This window comes from Rattus norvegicus, chromosome 8 (assembly GCF_036323735.1).
Source record: "Rattus norvegicus strain BN/NHsdMcwi chromosome 8, GRCr8, whole genome shotgun sequence".
Taxonomy (NCBI): Eukaryota; Metazoa; Chordata; class Mammalia; order Rodentia; family Muridae; genus Rattus; species Rattus norvegicus.
The window spans coordinates 68,975,429-68,998,365 of NC_086026.1; the positions used below are offsets into that span (position 1 = coordinate 68,975,429).

The 22,937-nt window shown below is 47.9% G+C and overlaps 1 protein-coding gene across 10 annotated transcripts in view; it reads left to right on the forward strand.

Annotated features, from left to right (window-relative positions):
- The first annotated feature begins 100 nt into the window (after window positions 1–100).
- Window positions 101–22,937, forward strand: part of Gramd2a (GRAM domain containing 2A) — a 38,047-nt gene continuing 15,210 nt past the window's right edge. Inside the window, exons 1-3 of one of the 10 annotated variants that reach the window (XM_017596044.3) lie at window positions 654–775; window positions 1,173–1,318; window positions 1,556–1,667. In XM_017596044.3, coding sequence (XP_017451533.1) covers window positions 1,576–1,667 — 92 coding nt within the window. In that variant the 5' untranslated portion in view covers window positions 654–775; window positions 1,173–1,318; window positions 1,556–1,575. The other 9 variants (XM_063265141.1, XM_017596047.3, XM_006243199.5 and 6 more) reach the window with 9 other exon arrangements.

Genomic DNA, 22,937 nt, shown 5'->3' on the forward strand with positions numbered 1-22,937 from the left:
GGCCTATCCTCTGAGCAGTCGAAAATGACAACCGGCCTAAAGGCTCAGCCTGGAGCCGAGTATATAGGTTGCCTCCTCCAACAGCACCAAGTGGGGCTATCTATGTGTTGGAAAGCTCACTGTTTTATTTCAGGACAGACTGGAAAGGTCTGGGACAGGTTCAGCTAGCACCTGTAATGGTGGGTAGACCGGAGGGGTTTGGTGGGCTGGCCCCTGCGGTAGAGGCCCCTTGAGGGAGCTATAGGATGAGTTCATCCTACTTGATACTTCACAAAAAACTTCACAAAACCCTCAGGCCCCATAACAGTTCAGCACAAAGGGTCTCTTGTTTTCCTGTTGCCTTCTCTGGAATAAGGTACTGCGTAAACCTTACTTGTTCCTGGCCACTCCCAACAGCCAAGTGACCCAGTCGGAGGCTGAGGCCTGTGAAATTGAGAAATTGGAGCACCCAGGGCTCAGGTTAAGGAGTAAAGGAGGTGGGAAGGCGCAGTAGACCCGAACTGAAGAGCCCTGAGGGAATTCACATTGTGATGTGAGGGACCATAATTGCAGACCCAGGCCCCGTCTTCCGGGACCTCAGAATTTTGAAGACCTACCTGCAGCTGCGACCCATCAGGGCGGTCTCGGAGCGAGTAGCCAATAGGCGTGTGGGGGCGGGTCTTTCCCGGGGTGGGCGGTCCCAGGAGAGCACTGGGTCTGGCGCACGGCCTCGGGCTCCTGGAGAAGGCGCTGGGATGACTGCCCTGAGCCGTAGCGAACCTGTCGAGACGAGCCGGTAAGGGAGGCGTTCCGGGGTTTCGGATCCCGGAGGCTGCTGCGAGGGTCAGGGCGGTTCTGGGAGCGCCGCGCCTGAGTGCCTTCTGCCTGCCGGCTGGGCACTTCCCAACCGCAAGAATTTCGGCTCAGGTCAAGCCGTGCCGAGGGGACCCTGCGCCTCCGCCGGACTGAGGTATGCGAGTCCGGTGCGATGTGTCCGAGGGTATAGATAGTGGTTTCAGGTGAGCGGAAGGCACACTCTTGGGCTCACCTCGTCAACCACCCTCGCGGTCCATTCATTTGTGTTTTCATTCATTTCTCACTATAATGAATCCCCGTCCCGGTTGTCTCCACACCCAGCCTGGTGCTCCCCTGTGGGCCCCTGCAAAATCAGCTCCTCTCCTCTCCTCTTCCAGCGGGGATCTACTCTAGAAGGCAACGTGGAGCTGTCCCAGCACGACTCGGCCGCACCCGTGCACCAGGCCCGGGCGGGCTGGGGCTGGTCTCCAAGCCCAGAGAGCTGGTTCAAAGTCGACTTGGAAGGAAAGGAAAGTTCTTGCAGGTAGTGGAGAGTAAGCGGGGCTGGGGGGGGGCGGTGAGGGGTGAGGCAGCATGACAGATGACATCAAGAATGGTAGCTGGGAGTCTAGAGTTTACCTAGCATACATAAGGTCCTGGATTTGATCCTCATAGATGCACATCTACAATCCCAGCACTGTATCCAAGATGGTTCATGTTTGCCAGCTCCTGGGAAGCTTACATGAGCTGAGATACAGAATGGTCTACATAATGATTTCAGGTCCAGCTATTTGGGGGAAGATGCAGCCCATTGATGAAACTGTAAATTCTTACTCGCGCTCAGCCCCAAGCCTGCACAATTGGACATCACTGGCCACCCACTACGGATTGAGGTGGGACAAATGTGATGTTCTCACATCAGTCTTGATACATAGGAGTGTGGAGCTAACTGCTCAGTCGTCTAAGGGCTTGAGGGAGTGGGTTGTCCAGTTAGCTGTTATCAGCCCTTGTCTCTGTGTTTGCCACCTCCAACATCCGTGGCTGGTTGTGCAAAGGTGCCCTCCTACTCCTAAAGCAGTAAAGACTAAAGTATTGCCAAAAGAGATGGGTGTCTCTCACCCCATGTACTGCTCTGCAGTCTCTTCAGGGCCAGTGGGACTGCAGCATAGAAGGGCACTCTTAGAGTAAAGGTTATAGTTTGACAGTCATAAAGGTTCTCGGTGGGCGCCTTGGGGCAAGCCAGCAGATCCAGAAGGCGAAGGGGACAAGTTGTTCCTGAGCCTCCAGGAGGTGTCTGCTGGGGCCAAATCGAAGTCTTCTCTGCTTCCCAGAGGGCAAGAAGTTTCTAAATAGCCTGGAGAGATCAGCCTGAGCACCACCCAGGCCTTCCTGTTGGTGCTTGTTTTAAAATTTCTGAGCTCAGGTTGGTCCTCAAAACTTTATTTGGGACTAGAAGTACCTGTATGGTAATTCACTTGCTGGGGATGTTCTGGTGACCCCACTAGGGGTGAGGACACAGTATTCAGGACGGTTTATGCCTGGTAGCCTCCAGGGAGCTAGCTCTCCCATGATCTGCTAGTGCCCGTCAAGGTGACTCCACCCAGCCCTTAAGCTGGCTAAGCTGCTGCTCTGGCTGTTGAGAGGCAAGTCCCCTATTTATAAAACTGACACGAGCAGCTTCTTCACTCAGAGTCAGAGATGAATTCAAACACTCTTCCCATTTTGCCACGACTTGGAACAAATCACTTCTGTCTCAGGGTCTGCTTAACCATAAAGTAAGAAGAGATGTGACTTGGGCTCCCTAAAGATCACCCCTCCACAGTCAGTGGTTCTACCTAGCGAGTCTCCACCTCCACTCCTAGAGGTGTCTCAGTTCTTTTTCTATTCTTCCCTTTGCTGTGACAAGTCTCAGAAGCCCATCAGATCATGAAGGGTGTATCGTGCCACTTCCATGTCAGGTATCTGAGTCTGGAGACTGGAAAATGATGTGTTCACCCTTCTCTGAGAGCAAAGGGCAAGTTTCCCTTAATTCCATAACCATTTTTGATACGCTTATGAACTCGATAGAGGTCAGGTTTGGCCTCCGTACCTCTTCACGAAGACTGTAGGGCTCCCTCAGCTCCTAGTCTCTAACCTGTAAGCTCTGACTAATCCTACCTGACAGTAGGATTATTGTCCTGACAGCAGGATGCATTACTACTAATGTAATGGAGGATGGCGATTAGGGCAGAAAACCCCAAGAATGAAATCCTGAGGCTGGGGAGATGGCACAATAGATAGCAACCGTGGCTTAAAGATGAGTTCCAGCTGGGAGTGGCTACTTGCTGTGTAACCCCAGCACTATAGGAAGGAGAGACGAGACATCGCTGGGGCTCACTGGCTGCCAGCCTCTGTCTAGGCTCTGAGAGACCCCATCTCAAGGGAATGAAGAGATGGTGGAGCAGGACACAGATGTCCTCCTCTGGCCTCCTTGCATGTGCACAGATGCTCACCTACCACACACACAGGAATGAACCTCCTCCATCATCAAGAACTAACAGTTCCCCCACTGTACCTGCCTGTCGTGGCAGTATGCTTTCTTCTTCTTTTTAGATTATTTATTTATTTATTATATGTAAGTAGACACTATAGCTGTCTTCAGACACACCAGAAGAGGGCATCTGATCTCATTACAGATGGTTGTGAGCCACCATGTGGTGCTGGGAATTGAACTCAGGACCTCTGGAAGAGCAGTCAGTGCTCTTAACCACTGAGCCATCTCTCCAGCCCCTTTACTTCTTTTTTATTTTTTTTTTTAGTTCTTTTTTTTTTCTTTTTTTTCGGAGCTGGGGACCGAACCCAGGGCCTTGCGCTTCCTAGGTAAGCGCTCTACCACTGAGCTAAATCCCCAGCCCAACTTCTTTTTTAATTGGATATCTCATTATTTACATTTCAAATGTTATTCCCTTTCCCAGTTTCCTGTCCATAAGCCCCCCTCCCACTCCCCCATAAGGGTGTTCCCTTCCCCATCCACCCCCCCTTAACACCACCCACGGACATTCCCCTGCACTGGGGGTCCAACCTTGGCAGGACCAAGGGCTTCCCCTTCCACTGGTGCCCAATAAGGCCATCTTCTGCTACATATGCATCTGGAGCCACGGGACTGTCCATGTGCACTCTTTAGGTAGTGGGTTAGTCCCTGGGAGCTCTGGTTGGTTGGCATTGTTGTTCTTATGGGGTTGCAAGCCCCTTCACTTCTTTCAATCCTTTCTTTAATTCCTCCAACAGGGGTCCCATTCTCAGTTAAGTGGTTTGCTGCTAGCATTCACCTCTGTATTTGGCATGCTCTGGCTGTGTCTCCCAGGAGACATCTATATCGGGTTCCTGTCAGGATGCACTTCTTAGCTTCATCAATCTTATCTAGTTTTGGTGGCTGTATATATATGGACCACATGTGGGGCAGGTTCTGAATGGTTGTTCCTTCAGTCTCTGCTCTAAATTTTGCCTCAATATCCCCTCCTATGGATATTTTTGTCCCCCCCCCTTTTTTTTTTTTGGTTCTTTTTTTCGGAGCTGGGGACCGAACCCAGGGCCTTGCGCTTCCTAGGCAAGCGCTCTACCACTGAGCTAAATCCCCAGCCCCTTGTCCCCCCTTTTAAGAAGGACTGAAGCATCCCCACTTTGGTTGTCCTTCTTCTTAAGCTTCATGTGGTTTGTGGATTGCATCTTGGGTAATTCGAGCTTTCGGGCTAATATACACTTATCAGTGAGTGTATACCATGTGTGTTTTAATGTGCATTCTTCTAAGCATAAAGGCTTCAAAGGGACAAACTGTCTCCCCTCCCCCTTTCTCCCACATCTGCCCAATTTTGTTATTTGGGAAATACTTGGTTAGAATTTAGACCTAGTTGGAATAACTTATAGTAATTGAATTGACCTTTATTCTTTTTTTTTTTTTTTTTTTTGGTTCTTTTTTTCGGAGCTGGGGACCGAACTCAGGGCCTTGCGCTTCCTAGGTAAGCGCTCTACCACTGAGCTAAATCCCCAGCCCCTTGAATTGACCTTTAAATCCTTGTTCTAAGTTAGTATTTCCTCAATGGTGTTTAAAGTTACTTTAGGCTACCTACCAACCAACCTATCTGCCTATCTTACAGCTCCAGGGATCAGCTCCAGGGCTAGGCAAGTACACTATCATTAAGCCACATCCCCAACTCTTTCAGAGTTATTTAAGAAAATATACTTTATTATTTATTATTGATTTTTCAGACAGGACCTCCATGTCACCAAGGCTAATCTCATACTTCATGTGGAGCTAAAAAATAACCCTGAGTTTTTTTTTTAAAGAATTATTTATTGTATATGAGAACACTGTAGCTGTCTTCAGACACACCAGAAGAGGGCATCAGATCCCATTACAGATAGTTGTGAGCCACCATGTGGTTGCTGGGAATTGAACTCAGGACCTCTGGAAGAGCAGTCAGTGCTCTTAACCACTGAGCCATCTCTCCAGCCCTTTTATATTCTTCATTAGCGTGTGTGTACAGTCTCAGGCTCATGTGTATGGAGGAGAATACCTACTTCCTTAGAGCTTGGATTAAAGGCATGCACCTCAATACATGCCAGAGGAAAAATTTGGGGGGTTCTCTCCTTCCCACCGTAATAAATTCTAGGCACTGAAGTCTTCAGGCTTGCAAGGCTTTTGCCAGGGATTGTCTCAGCTATCTTGCCAGCCTGCCACTGACTCTTGGTCCCCCACATCTGGCTTCCCAGCTCTTTAATTTTTTTAAAAAAGAATTATTTATTTTATGTATATGAGTACACTGTAGCTGTCTTCAGACACACCAGAAGAGGGCAGTGGATCCCATTACACGTGGTCATGAGCTACCGTGTAGTTGCTGGGATTTGAACTCAGGACCTCCGGAAGAGCAGTCAGTGCTCTTAACCCCTGAGCCATCTCTCCAGCCCTTTAAAATTTTTTTTAATGGTTTTTATAAATTGCCCATACTGTCCTTGAACTCTCAATTCTCCTGAGGAGCAAGAATTCCAAGCTCATGGCTCTAAGGCCTGCTTGAAACTATTTTTTTTAAAAAGCACTTAAAGAATTTGTTTAAGTCTTGAGTGAATTGCTTTCCGTCTTCATGTGCTGACATAGCCTATCAAAGACTTATCAAATAGTTGTCAAAATCCTTCTGGTATTTCATTTCATCAGCTCCCTGTTTTCTCTGACTGAGGGTCAGTGGCAACCTTGGTTTGCCTGGGCAAATGACTGTCTTTGGTCATAAGACTGTTGCTTTCTATATTTTCAACTGTGTTTGAATTAACCAAAATGACTCAGAGCTTGCCAGTGATCACTCAGGCTACACAAAACATTATTTACGTTGTTACCTTCAATGGGGCTTTTTGGTTTTTCTTTGGTGGTGCTAGAGAATCTAAATCAGGGACTCATACACACTCAGCATTCACTCTACCACTAAACTATGTCCCAAGCTCCCAAAATAACTTTTGAGCCTTGAAGGCCTACTTAGAAACTTAATTTTATGGTAACTCAGTGACATTCAGAATCACAAGGCTTCCTTTGTTACCAAAGAAACTAAAATTTTTTTCTGTGTTTAATATTTTTAAATTTTCATTTAAGAGTGTGTGTATATGAGAGAGAGGTGGAAGACAGGGACAGAGAGAGAGAGAGAGAGAGAGAGAGAGAGAGAGAGAGAGAGAGAATATATCACTGTAGCCCAGGTTGCCCTGAAATGGATTTCATGGGGATTCTCTTGTCTCAGCCACCCAAACACTGAGATTCCAGGTGTGAGTCACAGTGCCTAACTCCCACGATGGTGGTGGTGGTTAAAATATCGATGGTGCTGATGAGTTGGTTAGCAGTTAAGAGCGCTAGCCGTTCTTCCAGAGGACTCAGGCTTGTTCCCAGCACCCAAGCAGTGGCTCACCACCATCTGTAACTCCAGTTGCAGAAGATCTGATGTCATCTTCTTGCTTCTACACCAGGCTTGCAAGAGTGCACAGACAAACAAACATACATACAAGGAAGACTTCTCAGACCCCGGGATGGTGGATCTAGGTCCCTGGGCAAGTAGGAAGGGTATTTTACACTTCAGGAAAACCCCAATGTCTGGTTCTATCCCTTTGGGTTATGTAAGTAACCTCGGATGATTATGTCATCCAAACTGATTTCATTAAAGACCAAAAGGGTCACGAATCTAATTATGCAAGTTGCTCTTTTATCAGGTGAACTCTTTCTTTTTTTTTTTTTTTTTTTTTTGGTTCTTTTTTTCGGAGCTGGGGACCGAACCCAGGGCCTTGCGCTTCCTAGGTAAGCGCTCTACCACTGAGCTAAATCCCCAGCCCCTGAACTCTTTCTTTTTAAAGAAGGGTCCCCTCTTTGATTATGTGGCTACTCTGAGGATAGCTAGTACTGTGCAGACACAATAAATACTTGGTTCTCTCTTTTCGTTCACTAGTTTTTGGGGGCTAGAGAGATGGCTCCGTGGTAAAAGCATTGACTGCTCTTCCAGAGACCCAGGTTCAATTCCCAGCAACCATATGACTGCTTATAACTATTTGTACCTCCAGTTCTAGGGGATCAGACACTCTCACACAGATATATATATATGCAGGCAAAACACCAATTCACATAAAATAAAAATAAACAAATCATTAAAATAAAATAAAATCTCAAAGAATTACTTTACTGCTTTTCAAAGTTATGAGATGGGTCTCTAGTGTTCACCAGTGGTTTGTGTTATCGTGGACTCACAGATTTCAGCATGGTATGTATATTGTAGTCCACGGTAAATAGCATTCTCCTTGGTACTCAAACTTTCAAAGGTGTGGATGAGTCTTTGCCATGACTATAGTTTTGATGCCTCCCTCCCTCCCTCCCTCCCTCATTTCGGGTAGGTTTAGATTTCTGGCTTATTTGTGCGTTTCCTTTGGATTCAGAATCAGCTGGCTAAGACACCCTGTTCCTTTTCCTGGGGAGGGCACTCAGAGACCACAGTTGAAGCCAGGGTTTATTATTTCTTATTTATGTGTGTGTTTCTAATATCCTTTCAGGGCCTGCATCTTGAATCTGTTTTATTGATGACGAGGTTTTAAGGATACTTCTGCCACCACCCCCCCACCCCCCGTCTGCACTGCAACCTTTGTCTACCCCAGAGGGAATGTGGCTTACATTAGACCAGCGGTCCTCAGCCTGTGGGTCGAGGCCCCTTTGGTGGTCAACCAGCTATTTCTTGGGGGTCACGTATCAGATATCCTGCATATCAGATATTTGCATTTCTACTCATAACAGTAGCACAAGTATAGTTATGAAGTAGCAAAGGCTATAATTACATGGTCGGGGTTCACACAAGAGGAGGAACTTCATTGAAGGGGGACAGCATTAGGAAGGTTGAGAACCACTGGGTTAGCCTGTCAGCTGGGGTCTGGACTGTGGGAAGAGACTTTGGAGGAGCAGAAAGTGAGAAGGCAACATGGTAGGGTGGGGGTGGGGGTGGGACATGGCCTTGGCTGCACCCATCAGACTAGGAATGGTTAAGTTCCATCAGAGAAGCAGCTGACTGACAGAACTGTTGTGGGTGAAGGGTCACCAACTAGAGGATGGTCCGTTTGGGTTTTAGAATCATGGCTGCAGTCACATGCCTGAGGATGAAACTATTGGAGTGGGCCCACATTTTGTTTTAAATCCAACTCCATCTTTCTACTCAAGTACTCAAGTACTCAAGTATTCAAGTACTCAGGTACGTCTTTTCCTTTGTGTTGGTTCTGCAGATTGAACCTGGGGCCTCAGAGTAGGCCATAACTCTTACCACTTATCTGTATTCATACCCTGAGCGCTCGCTCTCTCTCTCTCTCTCTCTCTCTCTCTCTCTCTCTGTGTGTGTGTGTGTCTGTGTGTGTGTGTGTGTGTGTGTGTGTGTGTGTGTGTGTGTGTGATTCCAGCACTCAGGAGGCAGAGGCAGTCATATCTCTGAGTTTGAGACCGGCGTGCTCTGTGGAGTGAGTTCCAGGACAGCCAGGGCTACAGAGAGAAACCCTGTCTCAACAAAGGTGAGGTGTGAGAGTGTGTGTGTGTGTGGGGGGGGTGTTGCTTCTCTGTCTCTGTCTTTCTCCCTCTCTCTCTGTCTCTCTCTGTCTCTTTCTCTCTCTCTGTCTCTCTCTCTTTCTCTCTGTCTCTCTGTCTCTCTCTCTCTGTCTCTCTCTCTCTCTCTCTCTCTCTCTCTCTCTCTCTCTCTCTCTCTCTTTGGTCCATTATGTCATTTCCGGGTAGTCAATGTAACTTGCCATACAAGTATTCCAAGTTTTCAGAGAAATATAGGTCTGAGGTCCTACTGTACAGGATTCACCTCACCTCTGAGCTCCTCATTCACTGTCTGTCAGCCATTAACTGTGACTTTGTCAGACCTCCCCAGGCTGTGGAACTGAGAGAGACTACTTATCTCCTCCGAAGTGCCTCCAGCTGGAAGGATCCCTCATGATTCAGAGTCAGCTCTAAGAACTTCCTCTGGCTTCCTTTTTTTTTTTTTTTTTTTTGTTCTTTTTTTCGGAGCTGGGGACCGAACCCAGGGCCTTGCGCTTCCTAGGTAAGCGCTCTACCACTGAGCTAAATCCCCAGCCCTCTGGCTTCCTTTTTAAGGTGTAAAGTTCATTCTACTTATGGTTTGCAGTGCTCAGGATAAACTTAAGACATTGCACAAGCTAGACAAACACTCTACGGTTAAGCTACACCCCCAGGTCTTAGTTACGGTTTCTGTTGCTGTGATGAACTAGGACCAGGAATAACTTGGCGAGGAGAGGGTTTGTTTCCGCTCACAGCTCTCAGGCCCCACTCCATCCCCGAGGGAAGCCAGGGCAAGAACTCAAGGCAGGCACCTGGGGCAGGAATTGAGGCAGAGACTATGGAGGAGCACTGCTCACTGGCTCCCTCCTTGTAGCCGGCTCAGCCTGCTTTCTTATAGAACCCCGGACCATCTGAGTAGTGTGGAGTCACCTAAACGGGCCTGGGTCCTCCTGCCTCAAACACTAATTAAGAAGATCCTGGGCTAGAGAGATGGCTCAGTGGTTAAGAGCACTGACCGCTCTTCCAGAGGTCCTGAGTTCAATTCCCAGCAACCACATGGTGGCTCACAACCATCTGTAATGGGATCCATGCCCTCTTCTGGTGTGTCCGAAAGAGCTACAGTGCACTTGTACATAAAATAAATAATCTTAAAAAGAAAAGAAAGGAAGAAAGGAAGGAGGGAAGAAAGAAAGAAAGAGAGAAAGAAAGGAAGAAAGAAAGAAAGAAAGAAAGAAAGAAAGAAAGAAAGAAAGAAAAGCAAAAGAAAGAAACCCTTGCCAGGCTTCTCCATTGCCAGTCTTACTGAGGCATTTTTTCAGTTGTGATTCTCTCTCAGAGAACTCTAGCTCTTGAGCTTGTAGAAAGCCAGCCAGCCAACCAGCCAGCCAGCCAAATGCAAAGCAACAAGCACTAGGACACCAGATGAGAGTTTACTTACTCCTTATGCATCTTGAAACAGTGTCTTATTCTACACCCCTGGCTGTCCCAGAACTCACTCTGTACTCACTCCGCATGCCAAGCTGACTTTGATCACACAGAGATCCGCCTGCCTCTGCCTCCCAAGTGCTGGGATAAAAGGCATGTGCCACCAACCCCAGCCAAAGTTCATTTCTTTAAAAATGTGGGTATGTGTCTGTGGGGGAATGTGCACTTGCATGTAGGTGCTTTCGAAGACTAGAGACTTTGGATCCCCCTTGAGCTGGTGTTAGAGGTGTGAGTGGTCAAACCAGCATGGGTACCCAGCTCTGCAATCCATCTCTTCAGCCCCAAGTTAATTTTCAAAAATAAGCTTTTTCTTTTGACATAATCATAGACTCAAATTCAACTCTATTTCTTTTGTATTTTCAAAATGTTATGTATTACGTGTGTGTGTGTGTGTGTGTGTGTGTGTGTGTGTGTGTTACTATTTTCTACTAAGTTACTTAATGACTTGGATATATTCATTGTATATTTAAAAACTCAGTCATTTGTGCAAATGTTTCAGAAACACAGTTCCCACTGTGTTGCCCAGGTTGCTTGCTTTAGTCTCAGGGCATTGAACGATGGGCACGTTTCACAGCCCAGCTTTGATTTGTTCATCAAATTTTACATTTTGATGTAGAATAGTTTAACGTTTCTTATGCAATTAAAAACTTTATTATTGTAGCTGGGCACTTGGGGGTGGGATGGGCAGAAGCAGATGGATCTCTGTGAGTTTGAGGCCAGCCTGGTCGAGAGAGCAAGTTCCAGGACAGCCAGAGCTACTACACAAAGAAACCCTGTCTCAAAAACCAAATGTGGGGGGCAGGGGGAGCTTTATTACTGTAAAACTATGCATAGGTGTCTGCGTGTCTACAATGCGTATACATTTGTGAGTTCAAGTACCAAAGTGTATGCTCCCTTGGGGCTGGTGTCACAGGCAGTTGTGAGCCACCATATGGGTGTTGGGAATAGAATCTGGGTCCTCTGGGAGAGCAGCCAGTGTGCGGAACCACTGCACCATCTCTGCAGTCCCTTATACAGTTAAATCTATGTTTTCTAGATCTTGTATCTTACTTGGGAAACTCTTCTGATATTAAAACAAGTTTCTATTTTTTTCTAACTCTTTATAGATTTAGACTTATAGGTATTTAGCTGGGTGTGATGATGTATGCCTGTAATCTCAGTATGCAGAAAGCTGATGCAGGAGGATTGGCTTGAGTTCAAGACCATGTCTCATTTAACTGAGATATACAGATGTTTACTGTGCCTGAGACATATTTTTGTGAGTGACGTGTGATGGCCCATGTCCTATCACATTCATTAGACAATTTATTTTCTCTTTCTCAAAATTCTTACATCCAAAGATCATTTGCTGGCTTCTCTGTCTGTAAGTGAGTAATACCTTTGTAATTTATTCTGACCTTTGGCTAGGTGAAACCTCATATTTTCTTTTCAAAAGAATTTTGACTGTTCTTAAGCACACAGTCTTCCAGATGAAATGAAACATAAGGCCATTTAGTCAACTTAGAAGAATTTACCTCTCCCCCAACCCTCCCATTATGTAACCTAGGTGGACCTCTAACTCAGCATCACCTGCCTCAGCATCATGAATGCTGTGATTCCAGGCATGGCCCACCACAGCCAGCTGTAGATTTCGTGTTGCTTTTGTAGCAGTTAGAATAGTAGTGAACTCTTAGGGTTAGGGACGTAGTTGGGTGGGGTGGTAGAATCCGTGCACAGTGAGGTGGGTAATGCCGTACCCCTCAGTGGACTCCAGGCATCTCTTACTGTGTTAGTTATGTATGGTCAAGATGGTCAAGGTATTCCAGTTTCCCTGTCTCTCCGTGGGCCTGTGCGTGTGCCTGCTTCTCCTGCTCACTTGATTCGGAGGTCAAGTGTCTGCCTCAATTGCTCTCTATCTCCTCTCTCCGAATTAAATTCAAGCCCTCATTCTTGCATGACGAGTGTTCCTACCGATTAGGCCATCTCATCAACCCCCTAGGTTTTTCCTTATACCATCAAATAACAATTTTTAAAAAAGATAGATTTATTTATTTATTTATTTATTTATTTATTTATTTATTTATTTATTATATGTCAGTACACTGTAGCTGTCTTCAGACACACCAGAAGAGGGCATCAGATCTCATTACAGATGGTTGTGAGTCACCATGTGGTTGCTGGGAATTGAACTCAGGACCCCTGGAAGAGCAGTCGGTGCTCTTAACAGTGGAGCTATCTCTCCAGCCCAACAATTTCTTTTAAATACATACATCTTTATATTTCTCACCTTTGTACAATAGGTACAACCTCCAAGGGTTGAATTAACAGTGGTGAGAGCTGGCACTCCCTAGGAGTTTTATCAATTGCATAGTCTGGGGTGCTCCTTGGGGAAGAGGCCCCAGGACCCAGTAAGCTGCTCAAGACTGGATCATTGGTCAGGAATCTGCCTGGGGAGCCACGTTGTCCAGAGCCTGCGGCAGGGTGTGGACTCCAGCCCTGCCAGGGGTGTGCACAGTCGCGGCCAGCTGCCAGCTCTGGTACTGGGCACCACTCCAGGAGCCCAGCGCAGGCTTAGCATCCCGGGAAGCCGGTTGGTGGGGGCGCTGCTCCTGCCCTCACGTCAGGTCTCCCGATGTACTCTGTGCTACTGGCTCCACTCATCAACTGGCAGAGGGCCGGGCCGCGCCATACTGACGCGATCAGTGTCACTGCCGGCGCCGCCTTGGGAACCACTAAGTGTGGTACTGGAATTCTGGGTGTGGCTGCCACCAGGGATCGAGGGACCTTGGTCTTCCCGGTCCTTTCCAGGGAAGGTTTAGCAAAGAAACTGTGGTTGGTGCGTCCTTGGGGTGGAGGAGCTGCAGGTGAGAGTGGCTGGAGGGTGGGGGGATGTGACCAGGCAGCGAGGCAGCACCTGGTCTCCAAGAACCTTTTAGGACCAGAGGAGAAGTGTGTAGCCCTGCCCAACCCCGGCAACCATCTCTTACGGGAAGTGAGGAGAAGCAATCATCCCAGGCTGTTGTGGTGCTGAACTGGCTGGTGTCCCGGTTTCCTCACATGTGGTCAGAGGCTCACTGTCCCTCCCAGTCACCAGTCTGGGAGGAAGGAAGGAGGAGCCAGGCCCATCACAGCACCAAAGTGTCCTTGCTAAGGTTACAGTACACGTCCACATGTCCAAATTCAAGGTCTGTCCTTCACTTCTGCAGTTACTCTCAGCAAACCTCAACACAGTTTGTCCTGATGCTCGCCCAGTCCTTCGGAAATGCTTCCTTGTTTCATGGCAATGTACTCACCTGAAACTTTATATCTTCCTATTTGTTTTGTCTTATTTTTCCTGACAAGGTTTCTCTGTGTAGCCCTGACTGTCCTGGAACTCACTCAGTAGACCAGGCTAGCCTTGAACTCAGCAATCTGTCCCTACGTCCTGAGTGCCTGGATTAAAGGCGAGTGCCAACATTGCCTGGCTCTTTTTCTTCTGGGGACTACCCCCTCTCTTTTTCTTCTATACAGTCTTTAAGTCCTGGATCTCTTCTTCCTTCTTCCCTCCTTTCTTCCTCATTTACATTGAGATAGAATTTATACACCATAAAATTCATGTTGTTTGCTTTTTTTATTCAGTGCTAGAGATAAACTAGGGCCTTATACATGCTAAGCACGTGTGCTACAAAGCTGCTGCCTGTCCAATCCAGTGATTTTTTTTTTTTTTGAACTGGGGACCAAACCCAGGGCCTTGCACTTGCTAGGCAAGCGCTCTACCACTGAGCTAAATCCCCAACCCCTTCCAGTGATGTTTATAATGTTCATACAGTTGTGTAACCAAGATCACTGTTTAATTCCAGAATATTTGCCCTGCAAAGAAACTAAATGTATTGTTAGGCATCACAACTGGCTTGCCCGTGCCCTGTCCCCCAGAAAGGACCAGTTGGCTTTCTGTTTGTGTATAGATCTGCCAGTTTTGTATTTTCCTTACATATGTAACCATAGGGTAAGTGGTCTTTTGTGACTGGCTTCTTTCATTAACAGCATTGTAAAGGTCCTTTTTTCTTTTTTTTTTGGAGCTGGGGACTGAACCCAGGGCCTTGCACATGCTAGACAAGTGCTCTACCACTGAGCTAAATAGCCAACCCCTCTTTTTTTTTTTTTTTTTTTTGACAAGATTTATTTACTTATTTATTATATGTGAGTACACTGTAGCTGTCTTCAGACACACCAGAAGAGGGCATAAGATCTCATTACAGATGGTTGTGAGCCACCATGTGGTTGCTGGGATTTGAACTCAGGACCTCTGGAAGAGCAGTCAGTGCTCTTAACCACTGAGCCATCTCTCCAGCCCTGTAAAGGTCCTCTAATGGGGGCTAGAGGGATGGCTCTGTAGTTTAGAGCGGCTAGGTTGGGTTCCCAGTCTGCTCCAGCTGGCTCTGACTACCCGTAACTAGCTCCGGGGACCTGACATCCTCTTCCCGCATGTGTGCTCACTGCAATCAGCCACCCCTTCCTATGCCACTGCATGAGGTTTTTTGTTTTGTTTTGTTTTTTTAAGACCCATTTGAGCTTATCGTGTCAGTGATTTTTGTTTGTTGGGCCTCTATTTGAGAGCTAAATAGAAATATTTTGTTTATCTGTTGATGAGTGTTTGGCGGTTTGGGCCATTTTCATCCCTTGGCTTTTCTGAATAATGCTGCTGTGGACTCATGCAGAGTATTCTGTGTGGACACGCACTTTTGTTTATCTGTTTCATTGCTTTGAATTATTTAATTGGGGGCTGGAGAGATGTCTGTGCATGGGTATGTGCATGTGAAGTGCCCACAGAGGCCTAGAGGCGCCCAGGAGCTGGAGTGGCGGGTGATGTGGGTAATGGAACTGAACTCTGGTCCTCTGGAAGAGCAGACAAGCCCCCTCTCCAGCCTCTGAACACACATTTTCACTCTTGTTTGTATGTGCCTTCGGCTGTTTGCCAGGTTGTATGGTAACTTCAGCGGTTCGAAGGACCACCAGGTTGTTTCCCAAAGTACCTGCCCTATTTCACATTCCTACCAGTGGGAGAAAGGGTCCTGCTCTCCACAGCCCCACCCCCACCTTCATCAACAGCCATCTTCTGGGACGTGGAGTGGCATGCTTTGTGGCTTTGATTCTCTTCCCCTGGTGATGAAGGGTGTTGATGGCTTTTTTTTCCCCTATCAATAAGAAATTTACTTATTTTAAAAAAATCCAAATGCTGGCATTGTCCAGAAAATTTTACCAGGTTTACTTATAATTGTTATAAAGTTGAAGTATTGAAATGTGTCCACTGAACATTTTGCTTGCATTAATGCTTTACATGGTGCATTTATATGAAAATTCACACACAAATGAGCGTGGAGAATACTGCCAATACCTGATTCTGTCCTGTGTTTCCACTCCCAATCGTAGACTTAGGTACCTTTGACCCCATGGAAAAAATAACTAACTTTCAGACCTACTGATAACAGGAAGAAGAGGAAAAAAATTTCTTTTGAGAATGAAATGTTTCCCCTCATAGTGGACTCTTAAGCATGTTCTCCGCGTATGTGGCGTGCTAGCTGGATGTCTTTTGGCATAATTGTTACATGTTTGGCATGGATAGCACACAGATTGGTATCTTCAGAATGGCCAACCAGATAGGCCTCACTTGCCTGCTGCAAAACACCAATCGCTGCCTCCTGGAAGCGCAGGGCTGTTTTGAAGTCCTGAGCCATTTCTCGCACCAGACACTGAAAGCGGAGCTTGCGAATCAGAAGTTCAGTGGACTTCTGACAGCATCTGATTTCACTGAGTGCTACAGTACCAGGCCTGTAACGATGAGGCTCCTTCACCCCTCCAGTAGAGGGCGCACTCTTGCGAGCGGCTTTTGTAGCCAGTTGTTTCCTGGGTGCTTCACCACTGGTGGATTTGCAGGCAGTCTGCTTTGTACGAGCCATGCTATGGGCACCTCCTTACTCACCCCTCTTCTCCTTTGGCTGGAACTCAGCAAGCGAGAGGCGGCACTGGTGTTAGAGAGCGGTGGCAGCACGTGAACACAATTTGTCGATGGCCTTTTAACACGCTTCCTGCACATTAGTATCTTCTTTTGAGAAAGTGCTTCAAATATGTGCCACTCTTTAATAGGGCTATCGGTCTTTCTGTTGGGTTGCGGGTTCTTTTTTAAACTGTCAAGCTGGGTATGGTAGCATATTCATTTAATCCCAGCACTTGGGAGGCAGAGGCAAGCTGACTTCTGTGAGACATCTGAGGCCCTGCCTCGAAACGAATGAATGAGTGAATGCAGTGTGAGTTACAAAATCCACATAACATAAAACTTAGCCTCTTAACCATTTTAAAGATACAGTTTAGTGTTGAGCCAGCTTGATGGTTTAACAAGTCTAAGTCAGTCCCTGAAAACCACATGGTGGAGAGAACCAACTGTCTGAAGTTCCGTTCTGACCTCCACAGGCACACATGCATCCACATCTATACACATACATAATTTAATAAAAATATTTATGGTAAAAATACCCCAAAGTTGCTAGTATTCTTCCTTTCTTTTAAATCCCTTCTCTGGGAACCCACTACTTGTGGATAGTGACTCACACTGAGGCTCACAGGGTCTGTAGTATCCAGCTCTGGCCACCTCTGGCCTCACTACTCACCTCCTTACTATTCACCAGGACTGTTCACAGGGCCTCTGTTAGTGCCTCATGCAGTCCCACACCTCTGGCCTCCTGCCCTTTGACCTCTCTAATGACCCCTCTGCAGCCACCACCATCTGGTGACCCATCCAGTGGAGATCAGCTGCAGGGCCTTTGTGCTTTAGAAGAGTCACCCTTGCCGGCTGCAGGTGAGCCCCACCCCTGACAGAGTTTCTCCTGGCTCCCATGATTTTCCTCAGGGTGTACATTATAGACTTATAATTACGTACTGGTTTATGTAAATATTTGTTTCGTGTCTGCCTCCCTGGGCAGGCGTGTTGTGGGTAGGACCTTACTTTCCTTTCCTGGAACACACAGCACTTACCCAAAGTCAGATGGCAAGCATTCCTTTTACAATTGGTATCTGTAGAAAGAAGGCAGAAAGGAGGGGAGCTGGCAGTCCTCTGAGCATGCTCTCCTTCTGGGTCAGAAGTCCTTCTAACAGAGGGCAGGGTAGGTCATCTATCTTCCTGGCCTCTGCTTTTTACCTCCTAAGTGGAGACTTTCTTGTCCCAGAAAGCGACAGCGGCTTCTTCAAAGCCCCGGCAGAAGTTGTGGTTCCTGGCCTGCCTCCCTGCCTCCACCCCACCCTGTCTCTCCCAGGGCCCTAGGGCCTTGCAGTTGCCTGTGGTTCTGACCAGAGTCTGGTGCGTCTGCGGGGCCACGGGAATTCTGAGATGGATGTCCTCAGAGGCTAGAGTGGGTTCTGCTGGACAGTATCCACGTGTAGACAGAGCTGACTTGTCATTGGAGACTAGCCACACCCCTGGCAGCCTGAGTCGGGGGATCTATGTGGCCAAGGTTGTCTGCACCTCCCTTCAGAAGAGTAGCCACTGGGAGTACAGGGGTGTTCTGTTTCTGACTGAATGCAAGTCTGTTTCTAGACCTGAATGGCCAGCTTCTTGTGTGGAGATGGCTAGGTCCCAAGGAGCCTGCCAAAAAAAAGTGGTCTGTCATCAGGTCCAGGGGGGGCCAGCTTAACAGATGCTGCCCCAGCTGTGGGCACTGCTGCTGGGCTTGGTGACAGCCAGTCGGTTTGCAGAACCCACTGCATCCCCCAGTGTGGCCCAGGCTCTGTAGGAAAGCCTGGGTGTCCCATAAGGGGAGCTCCTGGGTTTCAGCTGTTTGTCCCTGACTGTCTTCCTAGTGACTGTTTCCATTCCGCAGACGTTTGTGCTCTGTGCAGGACAGAAACAGCAATGGCTGTCTGAAAACTTCCTGTGGAGGAGGGAGGGACAGTGAGGATGGCTGGGTCTGAGGGAACTGTGTCTCTCCTGGTAGGCAGGAGGGAGCCCATTGTTGGTGCAGCCTAGGAGACCAAATGCCTTTTCCTGCAGCCTCTTGCTTCCTTGTGTCAGAGGCCAAAGAAATGATTTAGGCATTCAAGGCATGTATAGAGCTTTGTGGGTGCCCATGAGGCCCGGTTGTGTTCCCATGTTGTTAGTTCTGTGGGGAAGGAACTAGCTAGACCTCTATGAATCCTTCAAGGAGTGTGGAGGGACATGGGGCTATAGCTCTCATTGTACTGGTAAGGGATTAGAAGCTCAAAGGGCAGGGCTGTATGGACCCCTCCCCACTTCGGATTGCACTTTGACCCCTTTCAGATCATCATACAGCACATAAGCAAGAGGATTTTATGTGCTTTTATTTTGTAGAGGCTCTGAAGCAGTGACAGGATCTCCAGAGGTTCAAGGTCCAACCAGAGAATGCTATCACTTCAGGCTTGTGTCTGTACCTTAAGAGCCCTCCATTTCTGAACAAACTGTACACATAGAGGAGCTCTTCAGCTGGGAGTGTTTGTTTAGCCCTTGGACTATTATTGAGCACTTACTGTATGCATGGAACTGGGCAAGTCCCCGGAATGTGAGAGACTGAGTGCTAAGACTCAGCCCAGGACGTTTCGGGGCAGGATGGAGGTCACTTCTATCCCTGGACGCAGGTACAGCTTCAGGGAGGAGAGGTGCTAGAGGACAAGGACAAGGGGATTGGGCAGGAGCAGGCTGGCAGAGCATAGCCCAGCCACAGCTGAGAAGAGCAGCTTATCAGCCCGCCCCGCCCCCTCTTCTCCTGGGTGAGGCCAGCTGAGCACCTTGCTGTGACCTCTATTTCACAAGGAGCTATGTCCCTTTGGCAGCCTCAGAGCCCAGACTTGGGTTTGGAGGTCAGGAAACAGGAGAAAAGGGTTCGGACCATGAGGGGTGATCCAAACAGTGAAGAACTTGGGGGGGCAGGGCAGATCTGGGCTGAAGTAAGACACACAGGCAAATAAGTAAGAAGATGGAGGCAGCCTTGCTCTCAACCCTCACTCTCTACCAGGTAGGAAAACAGGGGTCTCTGAGCTCCCTGAAGGGAGGAGAAACTCCTGATAGGGTTAGAACTCGTTCTTGTTTAGCCGGCACCCACCTCCCAGGTAGCTGAGCCTGCCCATGCCTGTGCCTGAGCTGCTAGCTCGCCTAGCTTGTTTGTTCTTTGAGTAGAGAAGAGCTCCGTTCCCCAGAAGGGCTTCTGGGCCGTCCCCTCAGCTCCGGAGTACCTCTTTGGTTTCTTTACAATCCTCTCTCCTAGGGTCTTTTCGAGGAGTTGTGGCCTTACCCTGCATCCAGGGAAAGTTACAAGGGGTGGGGCAGTATCTCTGGAGTGTGCTATATTGAAAAGGGCACCATGGGCACGGGATGTGGCTCAGTTGGGAGAGTGCATGCCTAGCATCCATGAAGCTCCAGGTTCTGTCCCCAGTACCACTGATCCTGGGTTTGGTGACAAATGACTGTAATCCTAGCCACTCTAGAGGTAGAGGACAGAAGTTCAGATCCAAGAAGTCCTACAATGTGAGTTGAGGCTACCTGGATACATGGTACCAGGAAAGAAGGACAACCGTCTAGACTGGAGTGTGAATCCTATGATGTTCTCCAGGTACTCAGGAATGAGGGAGGGCCGTTAGCTGGGAGTTCTTTGTTCTCACAGGGCTAGAGCTGGACTGAGGGTCAGATGGTTGGCAACCTGAGCTGGACCTGTTCACTGTTTGTCATAGACCACCCCAGAAAGGAACATAGTTCCTTGGGCTAAGGAAGCTTGACGTGGTTTGAATGTGCCCTTCAGTCCTTCCTCTTCCTGGCCCTCGAGACTCATGCCCGTGTGGCCATGACCTAGGGTTAGCTGTTGGACCTGCCATGGTGGAACAGCCCTGTAAGGTCACAGAATCCAGCTGCTTCCCATTCTCCAGCCAGGGAATGCAGGCAGCACCACTTGCCCCATCTATGGCCTAAATGACATCTAACCTTTGTGCCTGGTACATGGTTTGGGGCAAACCTGGCCTGAAGGTCTGGCTGCAAGCACTGGGCACTGCAAGCAGAAGTGGAAGTTAATGGACAGCCGAGGACAGCAGATCCCTCTGCTCTCTCCTAGGCTGGAGGTCTGGCCTGTGACCCCCTGGGCCTGTACTCTAAAGTCTCTTGCTTGGCTCTAGACCTTCCTACAGAACATCTGCACAGCTCCCCCTGCTGATCCCACTGACTGCACACTGCCCCCATCTTCCGTTTCCCAGCTTGGCCTCACTGGAAAGGGAACCTGATTACCAGGAAGCTCCTGGCCAAGTGCAGATGGCGTTGCTTGGGTCTGGAGTACACACGTGCTTCTGGCTGCTGTGGTGTGATCTTTCTATTGTCTCCAGATAAAGAGCCTCTGCCCACCACATACCTGTTTCCTCTCAGAGCTTCCCTAAACAATAAAAGGAAACAGTCCATTCCTAGTCTAGATGGCTCAGACCCTTCTTTGTGCAGGGCCTATGACAAGCGTAGTTCCTCTGAGAGCCATTTTCCAGAGTTGCTGAGTTGGGGCCATAGGATCGGGACCTCCAATTTACTAATCCTGCCCCACTGTACCAGTATGAAATTTAGCTGTGGGATTCTCCTGTCTCTGTCCCCCTCCCCATTCTAGTCAGAAGACTTTAGCCATTTTCTCAATAAACATGTTGTCTAGGTGTAGCCTCAAGATAGCAACTACAGGGGGCTGGAGAGATGGCTCAGCGGTTAAGAGCACCGACTGCTCTTCCAGAGGTCCTGAGTTCAATTCCCAGCAACCACATGGTGGCTCACAACCATCTGTAATGAGATCTGATGCCCTCTTCTGGTGTGTCTGAAGAGAGTGACAGTGTACTCACGTACATTAAATCAATCAATCAATCAATCAATCTATCTTTTTAAAAAAAAAAGATAGCAACCACAGAATTATTTTTGCACAAGAAGGAAACCCTTTTTATCCTCACATTTTAGCATATCAGTGACTCCATACATGTTGTCCTATTTGTCCTCAGGGGGCTCTTGCCATTCAAAGAATTCTGTGTTAATTCTTCCAGGGATACCAAACTACCTTGTGCCACATGGTAAAAACCAACCTGTAACACTTCCTGGCAGAGCATGGGAAATGGGCTTCGTGGCCTTGGCAGACAAGGCGGAGCCTCCCACCCTGTCTGTGCCTGAAACTTGGTATGGTCAGGACCCTAGGTTCTTGCTCCGGGCAAGCCAACTGGCCTTGGGAGGAAGGAGGCATGTTCTTCCCTGTGCACCCCAAAGAGAGGACACAGTGGGCTGGGTTCTTCCAGTGGCATCTTAACTCTGGCTGCTGATTTCAGTTCACCTTGGAGCATTTGAAAGCCAGAAGCTTGTGACCTGCCCTGTGACCCAGCAATGCTGCTGTCCAGTGCTCACCCACAGGAGTGCAGACTTGTGTTCACAAGGCCCGCACCAGAGGTTTTGTTGCTTTCATAACAAGCCAAACCTGGAGACTGCCCAAGCCTGTCGCTAGTAACGGGGAAGCACTAAGTTACAGTATCTCCATACCGTGGAGGGGCTAGTGAAAATGCACTTTACACGTACGATACGGCATGTGCTAGAGATAGAACTCATTTGGAAGAGTGCCAGCCTAACACGTTAGCACAAGGTCTTGCACTCAGTCCCTATGGTTCAATCCCTAACAGTGCATGAAGTGGGCATGGTGGCATAGGTCTGTAACCCTAGTGTGTGGGAGACGGAGGCAGGAAGATCAGAAGTTCGAAGTTATCCGCAGCTACATAGTAAGTTCTGAGCCAACATGGGCTACAGGAGACTGTCTCAAAAAAATCAAGACCCAAACAGACATACATACAGCACTGTGGGTGTGCCTTTCAGTCTCTCAAATGCACTGGGAGACAGATGATGTAGTCCCACTCTGCTGGACAGGAAGCACAGGGAGTCAACTGTCGGATGTCAGGATGATGCTTCTGGGATGGTAGGGGCAAAGCCAGAAGGCGCAAGAGGGGGCTGGTGTCCAGGTGTGATTTTTAAATGTGTTGATCTGCGAATGATGGCGCATACCTTTAATCCTAGCACTCCAGAGGTATCTCGGAGTTCAGGGCCAGCCTGATTTACTTAGTGAGTTCCGACACAACCAGAGCTATATAGAAAGACCCTATCAGAGGGTGTTGGGGTGAGGAGGGAAGGAAGGAAGGAAGGAAGGAGAGAAGGAAGGAAGGAGGGAAGGAAGGAAGGAAGGAAGGAAAAGTGAAGTATTGAACAGTACAACTTTAGAGACTGAGGTAACTACTCTTAAACAGGAGGGCTCAGGCTTCCTCCTCTTCTTTCTTTCTTTTTTTTTTTTTTGCTTTTATATGTGTTTGTGTGGGTGTGCACAGATAAGTGGGGGTCAGAAGACAGCTTAAGGTGTCAGTGCTGTCCTTCCATCTCGTTTGAAACAGGCTCTTTTCTTTTTCTTTCTTTCTTTTTTTTTTTTTTTTTGTGGTTTTTTTTTTTTTTTTTTTTTTTTCGGAGCTGAGGACCGAACCCAGGGCCTTGGGCTTGCTAGGCAAGCACTCTACCACTGAGCTAAATCCCCAGCCCTCTTTCTTTCTTTTTTAAATTTATTTTTATTTTTATTTTCATTTTGGAGCTCTACTGCTGTTATAAGCCAGGCTAGCTGGTCCTTAAGCTTCA